The sequence below is a fragment of the Chinchilla lanigera genome, unplaced genomic scaffold, assembly GCF_000276665.1.
Source record: "Chinchilla lanigera isolate Chin_1 unplaced genomic scaffold, ChiLan1.0 scaffold00127, whole genome shotgun sequence".
Taxonomy (NCBI): domain Eukaryota; kingdom Metazoa; phylum Chordata; class Mammalia; order Rodentia; family Chinchillidae; genus Chinchilla; species Chinchilla lanigera.
The window spans coordinates 1,512,285-1,534,664 of NW_004955528.1; the positions used below are offsets into that span (position 1 = coordinate 1,512,285).

A 22,380-nucleotide genomic window follows, 5' to 3' on the forward strand; every position below is an offset into this window, starting at 1 on the left:
CAAGTTTTAAGAAGGAGGCAAGGCTAAGACATAGATAGTGTCTAGGGAAGAGACACAGGCATGGTTCCTACAGAGTAGAGTGGGGTTGCTCTCAGACCGAGAGTGGGCAGTGGGGCCCAGCCCATGAGAGGAGAAGCTCTGGAGGCTTCTCCGGTGCCGCAGGAAGCCATGATTAAGCTGTGTTTGTGTTGTGGGAGTTTCTGTACTTGCATTTTGTTTTAAAACAGAAATGTTTTTGTAAAATCATCCACAGCTGGTGAACAGATGGTGCTCAGTAAGGAGGGCCTCAGGTAGAGCCCCCAAGGCAGGCTCAGTGTCCTGTAGATTGGGTGACCTTGTGTGTGACTGCCCCGTGGCTCAGTCTCCCCATCTGTAAAGTGGGATAACAGTGGGTCCTGCCTCCTTGGTTGTTCCAAGGCAGGGACAAAACTTCAGACGGACTTGGAGACCGCTGAGCTGAGCGTGGAGTTAGTGCTGGTTTGTGGATGTGTGGATGAACAAATGACGCGTGGAGGAGTGAATGAGGGGAGTCTGCATCTCATCTGTCCCACACCCCAGATCTCGGCACAAGGCGCCAAGCGGCAGATGCTCCGCAGGGGTCCACGGTATGAATGCCCTTTAGGTCCCCGCTCAGCCAACGATTCAGGGGTCCTCCCAGTCTGGTCTGCACACCCTCATATGCAAATTACAACCAGTGGCGCTGATATTACAGCACAAAGGAAGTGCTTCTGCTTAAACCCAGGAAGGCTCTTCATCCCCTGAGGGGAGCCCACCTCCCCAAGGCCTGCCTTCCCGCACCATGCCTTCCCAGTGGCCCGGACCTCCAAAGGCCCCGCCCTCCCGGGGGGCCCCAACCCAGGCCCCGCCTTCCCACAGGCCCCGCCTCACTTCCTGTCCGCTCGAAGGGAGACCAGCGTCCAACTAGACCTGCAGCACCCAGGCCTCTCCCTGTGTGGGTTCCCATGCCGCCTCTCTCCTCGGCCACTCCTCCCAGCCAGGACGCTCCCAGATCACAGTTCTGAGCAGGATCCTAGGCCAACACCCCTACCCTCCTACGACACATGGCCCTACACCTGGTCTCTTGTCATTCAGGGCTCAGATCCAGCTGTTCCTCTTCCTCCCAGGCCAAGAGGAAGCTAAGCCATCACCTGCGGTCCCATGCCATAGGGCAGACTGGGCGGGTGCACAGGGACCCGCGCGCGCAATGGGCCACAGGGCCTTCAATGAAGCCCCACTGAGGGCTAGGGCGGAGCGGAGCCGGGGAGGGGATGTGGGGGCAATGGCAGGGAGCTGGGGCTTCTGGGAAACTGCTCGCTAGGACAGCGCAGTTGGACTTCTGTGCGTCTCTCCCAGTTCACTGAGCCATCTTCCGCTCCTCCCCTCACCCCCTCTGCACCCTAACCCCCTTCACCTGCAGCCTGCAGCCCACACTCAGCCACCCCCACCCTGCTGGCGATGCCGCCAGATCCCTGCTGTCCTGGAGTCCTACCGAGGGGCAGAACTGCAGCGTAGCTCTGTGCAGTGGGGGTGTGGAAGGGGACGTGTGTGCAGATAAGTGTGTGCATGTGTGCTCATGCATATGACCATGGACTATGCACACACACGTGCATGTGTACCTGTGTGTGCACTGTGCATGTGTGCCTCCGTGCACTTACAGAAGCACGCACTGAACATGTGCATGTATGCCTTTGTGCATATATGTATGTGGAGATTTCAGTGTACATTAGTGCATAGGCGTGCTTGTGACAGTATGTAGATGTGTTCCTATATGCATGCGTGTGAGGATATGTGTAAACCTGGTGTGTATGTCTGCACACGTCAATATATGCATGTATGCATTTGTGCGTGTATACATTGCGCATGTGTGAATGAGTGCTGGAGTGTGCACACGTGTTCCTGTGTGCATGTGTGAGACTGCACGTGTGCACATGTGGGTCTTGTGTGCATTGTGCTTACCTATGTGTGCACTGTCCACGAGTGCTTGTGTGTGTGAGAACGTGCAAATATGTGCTTATGTGTGCACTATGTGTGTGTCAGGCATGTGCCTTCCGTAAGCACCGGGGCCAGCACGGAGCCAGGGGTGTATAGCTGTGGCCACACTCGGTGTGATGTCACTGTCACTTTACAGTCCCTGGCGCTGGAGGAATTTCCCCGGAACATGAAGGAGAAAGAGGACCAACAGGGCTTCAAGCTGGGGGAGCAGCGCGTCTTCATCCTGCTCATCTGGACGCCCAGCAGGGGCCTGGGGGGGGCACCCCCTGCGCCACAGGACGGCAGCCCCGCCCCACAGGCCAGCGGGAAAGAGGGCGCTGTCCCGCAGGGATGCGCTTTGCACTTCAGTGGCCTGGGCTCTGACTGGAGAGCGCCAGTGCTGGCAGAGAGAGGAATTTCCAGTCACAGCCCAGGACTCTGCTGTGTGAAGCGCCTTTTCTCTTCTCTTTTCTTTTCTTTTCTTTTCTTTCCCTTTCCCTTTCCCTTTCCTTTTCCCTCCTTCCTTCCTTTCTTCCTTTCTTTGTTGACTTTTGGAGACAGGGTTTCCTATGTAGCCCACGCTGGCCTCAAACTTGCAGCAATCCCCCTGCCTCAGCCTCCAGCGTGCTGGGATTACAGGCATGTGCCACCACACCTGGTCAGCCTTTTCTTTTCTTAAATGTGAGTAACAGATGTCTCAGGGCAAACTTGCAGGAAATAAATGTGCCAAGCAAGACCAGAGACCAGAATTCCCATCCTAAAGCCTGGTCTGCCCGGCAGAGTGTGCAGTGAAGACCCTTCGATGGACATAGAAGGAAGGAGCAGGGACCAGAGGTGGGGGCCCCTCCCCCACTGGCTCAAGGGCTAAGATGGAAACACGCAGACCCAAGTTGTCAGGCAGAGGCCCTGGGTGAGGGGTGTGCCTATGGGTGACACTCTCACCCTCACACGGGCCATTTTCCCTTCTCCTTCTGGGTGGTCAGGAGCTCCTGGGAGCACGAGTTACCCACACACACACCAAGGCTGGGACCATCCAGTTCTCGCGTTCCCCACCGCAGGGGGTTCCAGAGGTTCTTCCACCTCTACCCTCGCCTCTGGCTTCCCACACAGATCTGCTTGAGGACAGTCCCTGACCAGACACAGGGCACAGGGCTGTGAGGGGACACCGCAGAGCGACCCCACGGCCCAGCATACAGCATACAGTAGTCCACCTGCAAGTGCTGCAGCCCAGAGGCAGAGGACATGTGTCAGCGGGGCCTGGGAGGGGATGGGGCACTGGGCAGAGACAGCGAGGAGGCCCCAGGGCCCCCAGACAAGTCCTAGCGCCCTAGTGTGGAGAGCACGGTGGAGGGGCTCAGCATTAAGAAGACTTTTGCTGCTGAAGAGCAAGACGTGCACACTGGCTGTGCGGGCGCCATGCAAATGCAGGCCGGGTAAGGAGGTCAGCAGAGCCACCGGGACCCTGGCGGAGGCCCCTGAGACTGCATGCAGGTGGGAGGGCGAGGGCTTCCTGCTGGAATGGGGCCCAAAGGCCCACGCAGACCTGGCTGTGTAACTACATCTCTTGCTATTCAGGAATGGTGCGGACACCTCCGAGCCCTGGCCCAGCCCAGAGGGGGTCCAGGTTGGTGTCCTTTGCCTATACGACTCACTGATGCTCTTGGTCAAATTCAGGTTCCCGGTTCCCTGTCCTGCAGGATCCGACTCAGGAGGGTGCCAGAGCCTGGAATCCATGTTCCTGGTGAGCTCCCGGCTTTCCGAGGCTGGCCAAGCCCTCCGCGCGGTGAGGAGCAGCGTCCACTCCCTGTCCCAGGGCGTCACCTCTGCGCTGCTGTCAGCCCCACCCCTGGGACACCGGGCACAGACTCAGCATCTGCCGCGTGGCTGAGGTCGGCCGTACTCTCATCCCCTCCCAAGAAGACAAGGAGGAGCCGGAGCCCCAGGAGCACCAAGCCCTCCCCAGCACAGGCCCCTTCCGGCCTGCTTCTTTTCTCTGGAGCCCCTACACCAAGATTCTCTGGGGTCCCCAGTGCAGCGAAGCACACAGCAAAGCACCCCAGACAGCAGCCCCGAGGGCTCCAAGTGTCCCGAGTGAGCTCCAGGTGGCCCACCTCCTTCTTCCTGGAGGAAGAGGAGAGCCTTGGGACAGACTCCTGCGTCCTGTCCGCTCCACGCTCAGCCAGGGCTGGCTAGTGTGTCCAGCCAGACAGAGCCTGAGGCTGAGCAGGCCCATGGGTGCACACTGCCCCTGGAGTCCCTGCGATGAGGGCAGTTCGATACCAGACAGGTGAGGGCAGAGGGGAGGGGAGGTTCCCACAGTGAGCCTATGTCCCTGTTCCTCGCCTGGCATTCTAGACACCAGGTGTGGCCCCTTCCCAGCTGGGCTACTCCTTCTCCCCTTCCCAGCTGGGCTACTCCTTCTTCGTGAGCTTGCCCTAAGTACATGGGCTGCTCCAGGCTCTGTTCTGCCACCTACTGGCCAATTTCTGCCTCAGTTTCCTCAAGCTGGCAGGTGGGTCAGGCCTCCCCACACTTATCTCAGCATCAGGAAAGCTGGGAGTGCACCAGGGCTGGCCGGGCAGCTTCCCAGGAACATCCACCTGCCCAGCCACCAGACGTGTGCCAGCAGCCCAGCAGCGTGTCAGCTGACCTCTGAACTCCTCCCTCTAACCTGGCCCAGGGGTGGCGACTGCAACCGCAGGGCTAAACACCTGCCGCCTGTTTTCACACTGCCTAGGAGATACAAGTGGCTTCTACATTTTTAATGACTGGGGGGACAATTAACAGAAGAATATTTCATGACTCTCAAATGATATGGAATTCAAATGCCAGTGTCTCTAAACAAAGTTTTACCAGAACCCTGACCCCAGCCCGCTCGGTACGCACCATCTGTGGCTGTGCGGTGTGCCTGAGACTCCAGGCAAGCCCTGAAGTACCACCTGACCCTTTACCCTGCGCAGCTGGTTGCTGCTGCCTGCCGGGCCCAGGGGGTGGTCTCTTTGGGGTTCTTGTGTGATCTGTATCATCTGTCCTGTTGCCCTGAGCAGTGCCATAGTGCAGGCTACACAAGGGAAGTAACATGGCCCAGCCTGAGGACAGGGCTGGTGTGATCCCCACAGGGGACCCCACAAATGCAGCCCTGGTGGGTGGCCAAGGGCCAGCAGCACCCACACAGGAATTCTGGAGCTGATGTCCATGCTATGGGGAGCCACAGTCTTGCATGGCCCTTTCACTTGCAGGGAGACCCCCAGCATGGAGCAGACACCATGCTAGGCAGGGTCCTCTGTGGTAGTGGAGGCCAGTGGCGGTGCCATGACCCCTGGCAGGAGTAGGCACAGGACAGTTGGGTTGGCAAGGGGCCTGGGTGGTGAGGAGGAGCCAGGCAGGGCCAAGTGTAAGTGTCATGTCCTGACTTGAACCACAGGTCCAATTTGAGAGCCCTTACCCCTTTTGGGGTTTTCTGAGTGGGTGCTGAGTCCATACAAGGATGGTTCCAACCCTGCATTCCAGGGGTGCATTTCACCGGCCCCTGGCCACTGTTTGAGCTATGTGTGAGTTGTATCTAATCAACTGAAAAGCTGATTAATCATCTTTGTTAGAGCCAGGGGATTCTTTCTGAAGATGGGTGGGTGTGGGCCTGTCCTCAGGTGGGTGGGTGTGGGCCCTGTCCTCAGGTGGGTGGGTACTGGCCCCCTCCTCAATGTGGGTGTGTGTGGCTGTCAGTTCTCACCCGGGTGAAACATTTGGCATGGCACAGACAGCTGTTTGGGTAGGAACGGAGGTGGAATAGGGCCAGGCTGACCTTGGGCTCCCTCCAGGTCTTCTGCTGGGGTAGGAATTTCCCAAATCTCCCGTCCACTGCGAGACTGGCCCTGCCGCTGGACAGGCGGAATAGCATTCTGCCTGGATACTGCTTGGGTTGGTTTTGTTTGGGGCTGGGCCATCCCAAAGGTTGTTGACCACACTGTGAAGGAGCTCTGCAGTGGAACCCCCCAGGAGGCCCCCTGGTCCCTGGCCAAGACCCTTAGGTGGGCCTGGCTGTCCTTCCTTCCACTCAAGGAGGTGTGATTGGAGGGGGACTCACAGCCATCAGAGGCCATGCAGCCCCAAACCTCAGCCCACCTGGTGCTGAAGGAGGGGCACCTTCCCCATACCAGCCTTGGGCGGACCCTGCGGCTCCAGCCTCTCGGCTGTCCCTGTCTTTGGGACACTTATGTGTGAAGGACGGCAGTGCCATGAGGCAGTTAGGGTGACCAGGGTCTGGGGACCTGCACTTTGCTGACCACCTCCTGCCCCCGTCTGTCCCTCCCAGGGCCCTGTCTCAGCCTCGCCTGCCTCTGGGCTAGCCACTGTGCACCCTGAGTTAAAGCACTTTGTCACTTTGGGCAGAAGCGGGGGTTCACCCCAATAGGCATTTTACCCAGAAACTGGCAGGAACCCCAAGAACCCAGCACCCCATGTCCCCAACGCCAGGCCCTGCCCAGGAGGTGCGTCCACTAGGGTCCTTCTCAGTGGTTCTGCATGTCCCCTCACACCACAGCCACCTGGCATGCAGCCCGCCGCCTCTTCCCTGGGCAACGGCAGCTGTGCCCGCTGGTGGCTTTGCCTGTGTCTCAGCAGACCTCACAGGGCCTCTGTGCCGTGGCCCACAGCCAGGGACACCTGTTGAGTGGCACTTCATGGGGCACCAGCCCCAGCTTCTTGAGAGGGGCCCCAGGCCCAGGCCTCCCCAGAGATGACGCCCACCGTGTCCCACGGTGGCCCTTAGGCATCAGCCAACACAGATGCCACCCTTGCAAAGGCTCAGGGTGAGGCTCACACAGAGGTCATTCTGAAGGAGAAAGTGGCGGCCCCTCTGCCCCAACCCCGCCTTCCCAGTTCCAGGACTCAATGTTCAAGCAAAACTCTGGTGTGGAAAGTGAGTATTTATTTGCAAGGACACCTCAGCACGCTGCCGCCCTCACATGGGAAAGTGTCCGGTTCCTCGGCCACCCGGCACCCCGACAGTGCGCAGGGCTGTGCTTACTTGCAGCTGACCCGCTGGGCCCTCCCTGTGGCCTCCTGCAAGTGTCCTCAGCGCGGCTGCGTGTCGTCTGGCCGGGCAGGGCGGTGCAATCAATGCGCAGCTACAGCTGGTTGAAGGGGACCAAATCCATTGAACAGTTGATTTGGTTCCATTTTACCAGCTTCAGCAAAGCATTTGGCTCCCAGATCCATGGGGAACTGTACCATCCGCGGAGAAGGCGACTCCAGCAGGTGGGCATCTGGCTGGGGAGGGGGCAGCACTACCAGGCGCAGGCCCTTTGCCCCACACTTCCCAAGAACCCACTAGGCTGAGGGGCTCCTGGAAGATCTGCAGCATTTGGCGTGAGGACCCACATATGCACGTGCAGACACACGCACACACACACCCTCACACACGCCCTCATGGTCGTATACTCACGACCTCCTCTCTCCCTCGGCAACTCTCCTTTGAGGGCATCAAGGTGTTGGGAGGGTCAAGTAGGCAGGTGACCCCTGTGCCTTGGGAGAAGGGACCCCTAGCTTTTGCATTTGACTTGATATAGTGACCCCTGGCTTTGCCAAGACCTTCTGCCCGGTCACCAGCATGAGATCCAGGAGGCAGTCAAGACTCTTGGGCTCCTGCCCATGGTGTACGTCTGGGGGTTGGGAGCCCACAGACTTCAGGGCCCTATCCCTCTGCCCACCCCACTCCACCTAGCACGTGCTTTCAGCAGAGCTGAGTCAGGACAGGCTCTCTGGTCAGCAGGACAGCACCGTGGAGCCCTTCACACAGTGACCTGGTGGGGATAAAGGCAGGGGATGCTCTGGTGGGCAGAGGCTGGGTTACTCTGGCGAACCCCACTTGGCATGGTGTGAGAGGTGAAGTAGGAAAGCTGGGAGCCCACACCTGTCTCTCTCTGGGGCCCTGCACCCTCCCCAGCCCTGCAGCCTTGCCAGCCTCTTGACGCACAGCTCCCCTCGGTGACTTAGAAGAAGCAGGCTTCTTTTTAAAATATTGGTTTTCTTGCGGTCTGAAATGTCCCCAAAACTCATATGCTAAAAGCCTGGTTGCAGGCTGCTGGGCTTTGGGGGAGCGATTGGATCACAGCGCCCCTAACTTCATCAAGCGGCTTGACCCGCTGATGAGATCATACTTTGCAGGCACTTGGGGTGCTGGTGGAGGCAGTGGGTGGGGCCGACTGGAAGGGAAAGGTCATGGGGCACGACCGTGGGGACTGCGTCGGGCGCTGGCCTCTCCTCCCTGGCTCTGCTCCAGCGCCCTTTCTGCGTCCTGGCTGCTGGCAGGCGGTCAGCTCTCCTCTACCGTGACGTCCTGCAGCACCTCCGCCCAGAAACAGCCAGCCTCGGACTGAAACCCCTGCAGTCGTGAGCCAAAATACGCCCCCCCCCTCCACGCTGACCTTCTGAGGTGCCGGCTCACAGGGTGGGAATCTACCGACACACTCACCCATCACGAGCAAGGGCAAGGGACAGAGCGGCTTTGGTAGCGCAGGGAACACCACGTCCTACGGGTGTAGACATCCTTCTGGGAGCAGCACTGGGTGACCACTCAGGCCCCTTCCCCCTCGGTGCTGCAGAGCCTGCTCAGTCCACCTGCTTCTGCAGGCTGTGGGGTCAGGCACTCAGGCCCCCTGGCAGCGGGAACAGGCTGTACTGCCCTGTGCCTATCCCAGGGCCTTCCGGGAAGGGCTAGGTAGGGTGAACCCCTCCCCATGCCTGCTCCAACTCTGGGGTCCTCAGTGCCTTCCCCGATCACCCCTGCTGCAGCACCCTCTGCTCCCCACAGCCAAAGCTCCGTGTTGTACTGCCCTGAAGCCTCCCTGAAGTCTCCCTGGGGCTGCAGGGTCAGGCTCCAGGCTCCTCAGGCTTGCACCCTGGCAGAGACTGAGGGGTCCACCAGCCAGTACCCTCAGCCCCACACATTCCACCCCCACTTTGCTCTGGGTGAAGGACAGAAACCAGCTTCCTGGCCAGCCCCACTGCCCTGTAATGAAGACAGTTTCGGACCTCGCACCAGCCGTGGTTATCCACACATCACCACTGTCAATATTCCCAATGGAGCGGAAGATCTGACGAGCAATAGACTCAGCCACCATGGGATCTGGCCCTGAGCCTCGGCCACCGTGGGGGGATCCAAGGAAGAGGATCCGGATACTGTCACCCTCAACACATCAGGCCTGAATCCCACCCCAGGAAATTCCGCACCCCCTACTGCAGGGCACAGTCCCTTCCCTCGCTGGCATTGCACCCCCCTTGGCCCCTGTGAAGGCCCTGATTTCTGTCCAACTGTGGCCAGATTTGGAAAAATTTCCCCAAATGAACAGACCTTTGCTTCTTCACCAAACCTCCCTCTCCTGCCTGGTGCTGCCCCACCAGACTCCTTAGGGCCTCCCGCCTCAAAGAACAGACCCATCCCCACTTGCCTGGCCCATCCCCACTCAGCGCCATCTGCAAATCACAGCAAGGTGACAGGAGCAGGACACCAAGGGGACGCGGGTCCCCAGTCATCCCTCCGTCTTGTTAGGGTAGGTGACCCAGCCTTTGCCAATAAATACAGCCGGCAGGAGTTAGTCTCTCCACTCAGAAGAAGCCGAGGCACCTGGGTGCTGCAAAGCCCATGAGGTGTGGCCACGTGTGCCCAGGCGGTGAGTCAGGCACGCCACGTTGCTGTCACTGTCGTGGTTCACAGCCAGCAACACCAAGCTCCCTGGGAGCCAGGGTGGCTCTAAGCACCATGGCTGTTGTCTCCTGCTGTTCACCCCCTGCCCTGGGTAGCCCGTCCAAGTCACTCAGGAGGTCACTGAGGCTGGGGTAGTGTTCCATCCGGGCCCGACCGACATATCCCTCCAGCCAGCCTCTGCTCCCCTCACCCTGCGGGCCTGTCCAGGGGCAGTTTCTGGTCATTCTCTGCCAAACAAGTTGTCAACACACTGGTTCGAGGTTGGAAGGGATGGGCTGCAGGCTGTGTCCCTGGGAGATTCGGGGGCTGTGTCCACAGCTTGGCCACAGCTGCTCAGACCTCTGCGGCCCTTGGGGGCTTCCCAGACCTCACGGTCAATCTCCTCGCGTGGGTGCTTTTCCTGGTGAGCGGAGATCTCTGCACCCTTGGGTCTCACCTGCCATCAGGGCTGCCCAGGGACGTCCCCAGTGTTCCTCCAAAACTTCTACAGTAGCTTTTGCCTTTTGCTCTGAGGAAGGCCAAGATGCTGCCATCCCATAAGCCACCTAAACTTCCTCCATGGCCCACAGGCCAGGTGCTTCAAAAAGTACAGCCTTCCTGAAGACCACTGTGTTCATCTCAGGCTCCGGAACCTGCTGTAGCCCTAAGCTGTCCTGTCCTGCCCTTACCCCCCAGCACATGCTGCCGCGACGTGGGCCACCCCTGCTCTGGGCCCTCCGAGCCACAGGACTGCAAAGACCTCCAAACAGCAGAGTGACCCCCACTGAGCCCCTGGGCCCACCAGAAGTACGCTTGCCAAGCACGGGCACGAACAGCTCCAGGCTGCTGCTCGGTGCCCCAGGCCTTGGCGCTGGGCTGGGCGGAAAGACCGCCCAAGTGTTACTGGTGAACTGTAGCATTTCCTGGACAGCGGGGCTGTGCTGGGTCCTGGGGCACGGCTGCACTGGAAAATCTCCCCTCACTGGGGTGCCAAAGAGAACAAGGCAGCAGTTACTACTGTTGGTGCATTTTACGAACCAAACAGTTAAATGGGTTTTAAAACATCTGCTGATGGAGTCATCCCACACTGGGAAGTACACTCAGCGTTTTTAAGCAGCAACTGATACTAGACACAGATAATCGCTGCTGAAAACACCGCAGCCCTGTTAAAATCAATGGAAAATTAGATGCTGTGAAAATGCAGTATGTGTCCAATTAGTTATAATTGGAGCAAATAGTGATAGAGACAGTGACCCTACCGGGGAATACGCACCAGGACCCTGTCATTGAGGGGCCAACCTCACCCTGGGAGGCCCCCGTGGGGCGAGCACACTGTGGGGCAGGAGGGCAGCCAGTGGCTGCCACCTCATCCTGGAGCATTCCTGCACTTGTTAAGGGCCCAAGACATCCACTGGGCCCTGCAAGGCCAGCACCACAAACCAGATTCACAGCAGTGAGGGCGCTCTCGGGCCAGCTCGCCGGCTGTCCCCGGCCTGACCTCTGGGGCAGAAAGGCCTGGGCTCCGGAGCCTCACACTGCAAGCTGAGAGTTCTTGGCGGTTGCCTTGGCTTTGCTGAACTTCAACTTCCTCCTTGGGAAGTGCAGAGGGCAGTGGCACGTGGGTTCGTGGCCATGTGCATGATGCCAGCCCCGTGCAGCCTGTGGCCCCTGCCACTCCACGGCCTGTCACAGCTGGGCAGCGTCCCCTGGACATCTGTCCCTCTGGCCTCAGGCTGCACCCACAGTCCCTGCCCAGGACATTGAAGATGGAAATCATTTTGGCCAGAAACCACAGACGCCCCCTAGCAGAAGTTACACTTGCCTCAGCACACTGGACACCACGTGGCCAGCGTCCTCTGTGAAGATGTGACACCAAACGCCTTCTACTGAAGGACAGCCAACACCTGTCACACCTGCAGCCAAAGCCACTGCCCTCAGAGGCCACAGAGCAGAGCCAGCTGCACCCTAGACCATAAGCATCACAGAGACCCAGGGGCCCAGGCAAAGGCTGGGGTGGACCCTCCAATCTGCCACTCCAGCCCCGTCCACTCACTCACCTGCTGGGCAAGGAGGGCGGCCCGGCAGACGTCCTCCCGCCCCAGGAGGATATCACCAAAGCCTGTCTCAGTGCTTTTTGTATTTTCTTTACTATGGAGCTTTTAAAATGTAAGCATCAATAACGTAACACTTCTCCATGCAGCAGCATTACCTATTAGCACCCCAATTCACCATGAAATTAATTTTTAATTCCAAATTTTGGTTAATTATTAAAATAGCCAAGAATTATGGTTGGCCTTGTGAGTTTTAGCAACCCTGGATGGGCTGCCCCTCTGAGGCCTCCATTTGGGGTCGCTAGATCCCAAGGGGCAGGCTCTGGGGAGACCCATAATTAAAAGGCAAAAGCAAACCTGCCTCCCACCGCAAAAGCAGCCCCGTTCCTTAGTACCAGGAATGCTGACTCAGACAAATGCCAACAAGACCAGTCCAGTCCAAATCCATAACTTTTCTGTCTATTCAAAAAAAATGTACTTTTTCTCAACACTGATAAAAGTTTAATACAGAGTTGCCCAGGTTTTTAATAAACTTGTCAACAAAAGAGCATGGCAAATTGATAGGGCCCTTCCAAGAGATAAATTTTGCCTCAAATAGACCCACAGAGCAGGGGGTAGGGCGAGAGGGGGAAGGGCCCGGAGGGGGCACACAGCTGTTTCGCTGTTCTTTGCAAAAACGGCAGGACAGATCTCTGTGTCTTGTTATCTCAGAGGCAGGGCCAGCATACACACTGGTTTGGTGGAAGGAAGACAGAAGGTGGTATGGCTGAGGACGTGATCACAGAGCCCTGAGGTCACAAGGAGGGGCGGCAGTGCCAGGGACAGTGGCCGATGTGCCCCCAGGTGAGAAAAGCCACTTGACGGCAGGCACAGGAGCCATCTGGTCCCACGGGCACACTGCACCCACCCACCTACAGCAAGGGACTTGTAGCCGCCAGGACAGAGCCCAGGGACGGCGTCATGAAAGAGCAGAGGGCCGCATGTGCCCATGGAAGGCTCCAGCGACACACAGCACGCGCATGCCAGCCTCTAACTTCCACCAAGGAACTCTCAGCCCTGCCTCTGTGAGGCTGTGTTTGAGGGGCTCAGGATGGAGGACCCTTTTACACCCTTACTTAAGGACATCCGGTTCATGGGGCTCTTGAAATGTTGAAAATCCACCCTTAGAGACTTACTCGCTGAGCTAAAGGTGAGGGACACAGAGTTCCCCTCAGAAGGAGCACAGTAAAGTGTGTCGCAGTGTCCTGTGTAGGGGGGAGCAGCCAGGGACAGATGGGGACTGAGGGGACCCCACAGCAGCCTCCACCTGCTGCAGGGCTGACCAGCCTGTGCCCTGCTCCCACCTCCCGGGCTGAGCTTCTCGTCCCTCTGCTCCCCTGTAGTGGGCAAAGTCCCCGCTCTGCCCTTGGTACAGGACCGCAGCAAGCTGCCTGGGCTTGACACCCCAGAGAGAGGCGGGCAAGGAGCGAACTCAGAAGACAGAGCGCGGAGCCTCGCCCAGGCCAGAGCCGTGCAACTGCAGGCCACAAGCTCGCCAGGGAAGGGTGGGTTTCGGGGTCAGCCTGGGGCTGCGGCCCCCGGTCACCCGAGCTCAGCCTCTCGGCGGGACAGCTGAGAGCGTGGACTATTTATACTAGCCATGGCGAGCTGGCAGCTGGGGAGACGCGCACGGCCCTGTGGCCATATCTGGGCATGACCAAGGGCACATGGGCCTGCCAGGGGGACGGGGCCCAGGCAGCACATCTGCCCTGGGTGTCCTTCAGCCTCGCAAAGTCCCCACAGGCGGCTCGAGACAGGCTCCAGGACAGCTGAAGTTGCTCCTCCCTTCAGTTAAAAATACCCCGGGTCGTTGTCCCACTCTTCCCAGAATCCGTCCTCCATGCATGTGTGCACACACACGCAAGTGTACACGCGCCTGCCAAGCCCAGCCTAGGACTCACAGCTCCTGCCCAGGCCAGGGTTTGTGCTCCAGGGAAGGGACGCCAGGAAGAATGACCTTTCTGCGAAGCGCTCCTGCAGGGGGTCTCCTCTCCCTTGCTGTCTGCCCAGGTGGACTCAGTGATCTGCAAGTACCCAGGCTCTATCTCTCCCGGTACCGCAGTTGCACCCAGCCGGCACGGCCCACTTGGAAAGAGGCAGACCTGGCTGAAGCAACTGTGCCTCTGAAAGCCTGGGGGAGTCGCCCCGGTTTTCCAGCCTCTGCAGAGGCCCTGACTCTTGATCTGAGGAGTTGGCTGCAGGCTGTTGGCGGTGGCCTCTCATCCCTGCCCTTGAGACGCGTGGCCCTGCATGCGCCTGCGGCTGCACTGCAGCACCCAGCAGCATCCGGCAGCAGCCTGCACTGTTCCTGCTGCCGCCACTGCAGCTTCTGCCCTCCCCCCTGCTCGCAGCATGGGCCTGCTCAGGGTCGACTGGCCTGGGACTAGGAGCACCAGCGCAGTCCTCACTGGACACCGAGAGCCCTCCAAGTCCCAAGCGCTGGTCAGCCTGGTCCTGGGCCCAGGAAGGAGCAGACCGGAGCCTCCAAGAGTTGCTGATGTTGCCCCTTCCTTTTCTGCCTGCTCCTGGTGTGATGCAGCCAGGACCCCAGGCACAGGCAGCTGGTGGGCAAGGCCGGGTCTCTCAGAAAACCATGTGCTGAGGTACCCCAGTCACCCTTAGCGGACATTCTGCTCCCAGGCTTGGCCACTCTGAGGAAGTGTCCTGCCCTTGGGCACCAATGGCGGGGAGCCTGGCAGCAGTGTCAGAGGCCTTCAGCAAATGGACATGCACAGCACGGTGAGTGGGCACAAGCTTCTCAGGTTGCTGGCTTACCCTTTATGCTAAGGTGGCAGCAACTGATGCAGTTCCACTGCCCTACCCACCCTCCTGCCCTCCTGGCCCAGCAGGACCCTCCTGGCTAGTAGTATATTTTCCGCCATGCCCTAGCCCTAAAGATTACTCAGCTTCTCTCTTTTGTAATGTAGGGCATAGGGGGGCTGCAATTCAAGCTATGTTTACTTTGACTTGGGCTGCAGCAGCTAAAACACCCATCCTGTGGTCAATCTAATCATACTTAATAGCCACTAATTCTTCAATACGGTGTTTTTCACTTGAGGTCAACAGTTCTAGATGAAACTGCAGAGCACCCCCCTCTATGACTGCTCTTACCAGGCCTGCACCCACTTTGAAATACTCATGCAATAAAATGCTTTATTGCACGTGATGCACTTGGGATCGCTGGCAACCCCCTCTTCAGAAGGGCTGCCACAGTCAACTCGGCCACCTGGCTACAAAAACACAAGGGTGCTCGTCAGACCTGTGCCTGTGCACACCCGGCAGCTCCTGACTGCCCGCAGACTCCCGGGAGGCCCCACTCCCCTCTCAGAATTGGCCTTGCTCACAGGCAGAAGCTGTACCTGGAGCATAGCTGTATTTGTGAGCACAGAACAGAGCATCTCACTCGTTTGCTGGCTGAACTGCGGATCCCCTTGTCCTTGCAGCTACCGTTCCCCAGCAAGGCCCAGACCCAACATCTGAGTGCTATGGTACAAACACTTCCAGAGGGTTCTGGAAAACCCAAGGGCTCCCAAGGGTGCATCCCTGAGCCAGTGAGCACAGGGAAAGGTCGTGAGTTGTCTCATCACAGCTGCGAGCCCACCTGGGTCCCAGAGCTGGCAGGAGCATCCTAAGGGGTTAGGGCATCCCCTCTGACCCCCACCCCCAGGCAGCCTGCTTTCTCCTCCAGAGTTCCCCGTCCCTGGCATCATGTCTGGGTGGTACGGAAAAGTCCTGCGCGGAAGACACAGTGCACTAGTCTGTACCTTCTTCCCATGCAAAGACCCAGTGGCATAAAGTCCTGGGCACCCGCACACCAGGCTGGTGCTGGGCCCCGCTTGTGGAAATACGTGGAGGCTCATGCACAGGACGCTCCAACCCTCGGGTCCTGAGTGTCCCCAAGGGAGCAGCCCGTGGTGACACACGCAGGAAGAGGGGCTTGGGTGTCCAGGGAGGAATGCGAGAGATGCTCATTTTTAATTCAGCAGGTCAAGACCAGAGGTGATTTATAACCAGTAGGCCACAGCTCACTCCCTGCAAACCCTCTAGTTTTACTGCTCAGTCAAACCTAATTCCAAAACACTAATGCTTTTATTTAAACACCACATCCTGCAATAAAGCTCTAATGTACGACAGACACATCTCGCGGAAGTCAGTGGTGTGTCTGTGGCCGCCCATGGCCCCAGCGGCTGCACACCGGGCTACTTCCCTGCCTGTGGCCGGAGCTGGAAGCGTGTAGGGCAGAGATGACCTTCCGGGGGTGCTGGGTACCAACTCCTCTGGGGACACTGCTCAAAAGGGAGGCAGTACCCAAGGACAGTGCTACCTTCTCCTTGCCATGCCCTGCCAACCGCGCCACAGAGCAGAGGTCACGAGCAAACACAGCCTCCGGAAGAAGACTTAGAGATTGGAAAGGGACCTCCACTGTGGAGGCTCCTGGTCAGCCCCTCAGTTAGTCACCTTGAGACTCCCAGGCTGGGGGAGCCTCCCATGAGCTCGACTATCTCGGCTCCTTCGTCCAGGGGATCCTTGGGTTGGCTACCCCCATACCCAACACTGGCAGCAGCTGACGCAGAGGCCCTGCCTGCCCCTCCTGATCACATTGCCACCAAGGTCAGGGGCAGGACGGGCAGCTGCACCTGCCGCACGCAGCCACAGCCATGTTAGGGCTGGAAGGCTGCGCTGACACAGGTGGGGAGAGCAGTCCCAGGCTGTGCAGGGGTGGCATGTGTGGGGAACACCAGCCCAGCCAGGCTGCAGGCAGCCTCCACTCTGAGACCCCGATGCAAACCACACACACCCTTCCATGGCTGCCCGGGCTCCCCAGAGCCCTCTGCCCTTCGTCTGCCCCAAGAAGGTCCAGCCCTGGATTTAAACCTGTCCTCACCGCCTGGGACCCAAAGGGTGCCAGCTCAACCCTTTCTCCTGGTGAAGAGGGCCTGATGCCAAAGCAGGCCAGACAACGGGCTGGAGCAGGAGTCCTAGGCCCCGCACTGGCTTTCTGCAGAAACCTCACCAGCCTTCACCTCAAAAAGTACTTCTAGTTGGAGTCAACGGAAAAGAAAAAGCAAAGTAATGTTGGCTGGCTGCAGGTAAGACAGAATGAGCCCGGAGATTCGGCAAAATCAAACCTCCCCAGGCCTCCGGAATTGCTGCGGGGCCCAGGGATGGGCAGGTTCAGCCCCTTTGTTCCCTTTGTCTTAATCACCGTGGGTGGTCAAGGTGCTGTGGGAGAGGAGGGTCTTGGGACAGCTCCAGGGTTGGCAGTGTCTCCACTCGGGGGCTGCCCGGCCCCTTGCTCCTCCGCCTGGCCGTGTAGCCACAGAGCTCAGATGGCAACCAGGAGGCTTTGCTTCCTCCGAGGCCTCGCCCACGTGGACAAGAGTCGCTTCCCTCCTTTGCACCCCCTCATCTCAGGCCTCCCTTCGGGGAGTCCCTGCTCCTCCCGTACCTCTCACAGTCTCCTGCCCCTGACCACACACGGCCCTGTCGGTGGTCGCATGACCTCTTTGAGGGTGGCTGGAAGTGGATCCCCCAGAGCTACCATCACTGTACATCTCCAAGCCAAGACCCCATGTTCCCCCAGCCCCCGCCAGCCGTACACCGGACCCCACGCCTGCCCGAGGCCATCTCCCCTCTGCCGCAGTCAGCACACTGAATATTTAATGTCTGACGAGCACTTCCACCTGCTGACACAGGCAAAGTGACAGAACAATACCGGCAGGGACACGGATGTCCCGCCGCCAGGCAGCCTCGCCCAGCCCTCGCCTGGCCACAGACTGTGTATTGGTCCCCTGCCCCTGGGCGACTGGCTGAGGACGTGGATGGCCCCTCGGTATGGCGCGAGCGTTCCTGGCCTGAAATACATACTTCTTTACATTCCATAGCTTAGGTCCATATGGGCATATAAAGAAGTATGTTCCCCAAGCAGGTGATTCGGTAGTCAGGCGTGTGGCTTGAGGGGCAGCAGCACCAGCCAACCCCGCTTGGGAGAGAGAAGGCACCTCCAGACCACAGCACTCGCCCAACACCACACCCCAGAGCCCACGCTCTTTCTTCCACCACCAGTGCGCATCTGGTCGTCCCTTCCAGCCCTGCACTCCTGTCCATCGCTCTCACATATGTGTACACACACACACACACACACACACACAGAGTCAAGAGGGGCAGAAGCAGACAGTGCACACCAGAAAGTCTCAAGAATCCAATCACCTTCCTAAACAGTTGCCTAACACTGCCCAGATTTCAGAGGCAGCACCAAGCTCACACTTCTCCAGGTGCCTCGTCCCTGCTAAGGGCAGTGGGGCCGAGGGAAGACAGAAACTCGGGAGCAGCTCCAGCCGCTCACAGGCCAGCACAGGCCTGCCACCCATCAAGGGCCAGTGACCTCCTCCCAGGAGCTGGACAACTCCGCTCTCTGTGCTCGGATGAGGAGCTCCCCATGGTGGAGGTGGCCTAAGAGACCCCAGAAGGGAACCGGGAGCCTTACCTGGGCGCTGACAGCTTCCTGAGCAGGTCCCTGGTGAATTCTGCCTTCCCAGATGAAAATCCCTAGGAGGTGGGCTCGGTGTCTTCCTTGAAGATGTCAGTGAGAAAGTGAGCCGTGGACTCCACATCCCCGGAAGTGGGCTTCTGAGCAGCAGCCACTGAGAGCCCGGCCAGTGAGAGCGCTTCTCTCCAGCCTCCGCCTCCTTTGGCTCCCCCTTCCCCCTCTCCTGCACCCTCCATCCCCTCCTGGCTCTTGGGGCGGCCCCTGTGCCTTGCAGTGCAGCAGGCCTCCCTGAAATGGTGGTGAGCAGACAGCCCACATCAGCACCCAGGGCTCGGCACAGCCATGGCAGCCCTGAGGGGCTAGCCCCTCGCCTGGCCTTTGTGCCCGCCCAGCCTCCACCAGCCCCCATAAGCACCACTTTCACAGGCTACAGTACCAGCCACAGCCTCAGCAGGGCCCGCCTTCCTGGTTCTGAAGTCCCCCTGTGTACACCAGCTTCTAATGTACCCATTAAAGATGGTTTAAGTAAACTTAGCAAGCACCAGCTAAGCGCTTGGGAACCCATAATCATATCAATATTTTCCTATTGCATTTTGAAATTTCTCTGGGAGTGAGATAGAGGATTCTTCCTTCCCTGTTAACTTCCACACCCAGTGAAGAACTGGGAATCTGAAAAATATGAAGGAAGAGGCCAATGGGACCTTACGGTTGGAGAGGCCGCCCTCAGTCTGGAGGAAAAGGAGGCAGAGGAGGAGAAAACCCGAGGGATCTGGAGGTGAGGCCAGCAGGTGAGCCGCTGGAACTTGGGAGGAGAGTGTCCCTTCGGTGCCTGTGTGGGGAGAGTGCCGCGGACGGGCTGCAGCGGGCCGGGCCAGCACAAACAGGATTCGCTGAGTGGGAGGGTCCAGCTGGGCCCCTAGCTCTGGTGTGGGGCTGGAGGGTAGCCCTGGGACCTGAAAGGATGCCCAGTTCTCCCCTGTCAGCAAGATGATGTTCAGCGTGACCTGACTGCCCCATCCCCGTGAGACAACAGCCCAGAGGGTGTCTGGACTCTCCCGTAGCCAGGAAGGGTCGTGTCTCCGCAGAGCCCACAGTGTGCCCGGGCACCTGAGCACATCTCTTGGGTCCCCGGGCTGCGGCAACTGCAGCCAGGTAGGGCTGGGCTAGAGTACACATGGGGAGGGGGTTGGGGTGCTGCAAGGTACCCCTGGCAGGAAAGGGCTTCCGGGGAGAAGAGAGGATCTGGTGCCGCTTTCCATGTGGCTGCGGTCGTTGCTCATTTCCATGGAGCCAAGGATAGAAAAGGGCACGAGAGACTGCCCAGTTCCTATCTTCCTGGAGTGTCCCTGGCATCCCCGAGCTGCTGCCTTTGCCCCCAGAGAGCTCCTCGGAATGGGTCTCTGAAGTCAGGAGAGGTGGCCCCCATCTCCCAGCCCTCCCTGCAGGTTCAAGGCCCAGCCCCCAGCGCCCAGGCATCCATCTAGATGGCATCTGGGGGTCACTCAGAAACTGGGGGGGCCCAAAGGGCAGGAAAGCCAGCCCAAACCCAGCCCGAGTCCACAGGAGCCGCTGCCCACTTACAGATGAATCAATCACTTCCCCAAAAGTTTTCCACCTGAGCAGAAAAGCCGCATCAGTAGCCTCCTGGCGGACCTCAGGCAGGGAGGGCTGTGCCCCACCCCGCCCCCTCCACACCTCGCTCCAGCCCAGCCATGCGGAAGCCATGCTTCCTTGCAGGGCCACTCAGGAACCCAGACCATGACTGCTCTCCCCGAAGCCCCCCCGCCCCACCCCACCCCCGCCTCCACCCAGGACTGCACCGTCCTGGGAACACTCGGCTCAGGCACCTTCCGGACCCCGAGGGCTGGGAGAGCCCCGGAAATCCCGAGCCCCAATCAGGAGCAGCCTGCCGGCCCTGCTTGGGGATCCCCGCCCCCACTGGCACCTCCGCGGTCAATGCTGCAAGTTCCAAGGTAAGTTTAGCCACAATCCCAGCCCTGGGGCTTTGCTGCAGTCGCACAGCTCAATCTACGCTCCCCCGCCACCCCCATCGCGACCCCCAGTCCCCGAGCGGCGACCCCCATCCGCACATGCACCACCAAGCACCCAGGGGCGGCTGGTTTCTCGTGGAAAGCCCGCATGTCAAAGTTCCTGCATCCCGCTGGATTCGCCCTCCTGGCCCTGCCGGCTGCCGGCTCTGCAGTTTTCCAAATGTGGCTGATGCCACGCGCCAAGAGAAAACTCCCGGCACCCGCGTCGGAGCCTCTCAGCACCGGCACCCACCTTGCCGGGGGCACACCCCCACTGCAACACAGGCAAGTTTACAGCGGCCAGCCTGGAGGGCGGGTGGCTTCAGCCGCGGGCTGGGGGACTCACCAGGAGCCCGGGCGCCCTCCGGGCTGGGCTGGTGACCGCGGCAGCAGCAGCAGCGGTGGCAGCGGGCGCAGGGTCGCGGCTCCCCGGGAGGTGCTGCAGCGGCAGCAGCACCAGCCGCCTCCTCCCGGAGCCAATTGCGAACGCAGGGGTGGGGGCGGGCCGAGCTCCCGAGTCCACACTTGGGGGGAGGCAGAGAGAGAAAGAAGACACCAGCACCCCATCTCCGCACCCCTGCCCCCCAGCCCTCCTGCAGCAGCGCAGACTTAGCAGAGCAGGGAGCTCCTGAGAGAGAAGGAGGGAGAGGGAGGAGAGGGGGAGAGAGAGGGAGAGAGAGAGAGAGAGAGAGAGAGAGGGAGAGAGAGAGGAGGCGCTGATGCAGAGTTAAGGAAGGAGAGGCAGCCGCCTGCCCGCTGCACACCTTGCGCTCGGGCTCATCTGCAGGAAGCTCCTGCACCCCCGGCCCGGCCGGCACAAGGTAGAGGTCAGGGCGGAACAAAAGGGAAGGCCGGCGGGAGTGCACGCTCGCACATGCACGGCCCCACAAGCGGAGACTCACGCCGGGGGGGAGGGGAGGGGCAGGGCCTGACCTGGCCAGAGCGGGTGTGGGGGCCCTGGGATCAGAAGCAGCCTCACCTTGGCAGTTCTTATATACCCAGCCAAGCATCCCAAACACGCGGCCCGGCCAAGTGGCCCCCCTCAGGCTGTGCTCCCTGACCATATTTAGTCAAGCAGGGGAAAAAATAGCCTGTCAGCTGGGCCGAGGCTGGCCTGGCAGCCAGGAACAGGGTGGGAGCCCCAGCGCCATTGACGGTGTCCCTGTCCCCAGCCCAGGCAGCGGCCTGGTCTCCCTCCCCGCCCCTCCTGACAAGCCTCCTACCGGTTGTCCCTGCCCTGTAATCCCCCTTCCCCCCGCCCCCCGCTATTTTTAGCCCAGCCCAGTAGAGAGGCGCCTCCTCAGCAGCGGGCAGTAGCCTCTAAGGCCGTGCCAGCCGTTCCTTGGGGTGCCCTGGGGAGACCCAGGCACTCCAGGGTGCAGGGCCAGGGAGGGGTGCTGCCTTCCTTTGTGCCCTTGGCCTCCAGCACGCTGAGCCCAGCCTGGGCACCCCAGGGCTCCCGCAGCTTTGCCTTTTTGTGGCCATGGAGCTGACCCCCAAGAATGAGCACTGCCAGTCACCTTGGCCGGGCAACTTGCTGGCCACCCCTACGCTGGGCTTCACCCTCAGGGGCTTGAGGCTGGGAGACCCCAAGTCTGTGGTGCTCATTACGCTTGGGAGCGCCCCATCCTGGGGGATGACTGAATTATGTAACTGGCATATGCCAGGACAAGGCCCAGCAGCGCCGGAACTCAGAGTCCAGTGGCCTGGGCCAACCCACACTCCCCTCAGGCTGCGTAGCACTGAGCATATCTTCTCATCCCTCTGCGGACTCCCCAAGACTGCGAAGTGCACTGACAGTAGGCTGCAGTGGCCCTCCTGGAAAGTCAGGAGCAGGCACAGGTGGGGGACACCAACCTTGTGCCAGGCGTCAAGGCCCTCCCGGAGCATGGGCACTGAGAGGCCCACTTGTCCCACAAAACGTCTGCAAACGTCTTGCTCCTGTAAGACGTTCGCTCTGTAATCCCCCTTCCCCCCGCCCCCCGCTATTTTCAGGCCAGGCAGGCGGTCCAGCCTCTCCAGGTGTGCTCGCTGGTGTGGACGCCCAGGGGACACCTGAGGGGACCTTGCGTCTACTCTGGGCCGGCCCTGGCAGAGCGTGGGGCTGTGGTTCCA

The 22,380-nt window shown here is 59.8% G+C and overlaps 1 protein-coding gene across 1 annotated transcript; it reads right to left on the bottom strand.

Annotated features, from left to right (window-relative positions):
* Positions 1–6,881: 6,881 nt before the first annotated feature.
* On the bottom strand, positions 6,882–19,966 carry LOC102026791. Its single transcript, XM_005410017.2, has 2 exons — positions 18,233–19,966; positions 6,882–7,103 (listed from the first exon to the last, which is right to left on the bottom strand). Exon 1 carries the CDS (start codon positions 19,958–19,960, stop codon positions 18,959–18,961), a length of 1,002 nt encoding a protein of 333 aa, XP_005410074.1. The 5' UTR covers positions 19,961–19,966; the 3' UTR covers positions 6,882–7,103; positions 18,233–18,958.
* Between the last annotated feature and the right edge of the window lie 2,414 nt (positions 19,967–22,380).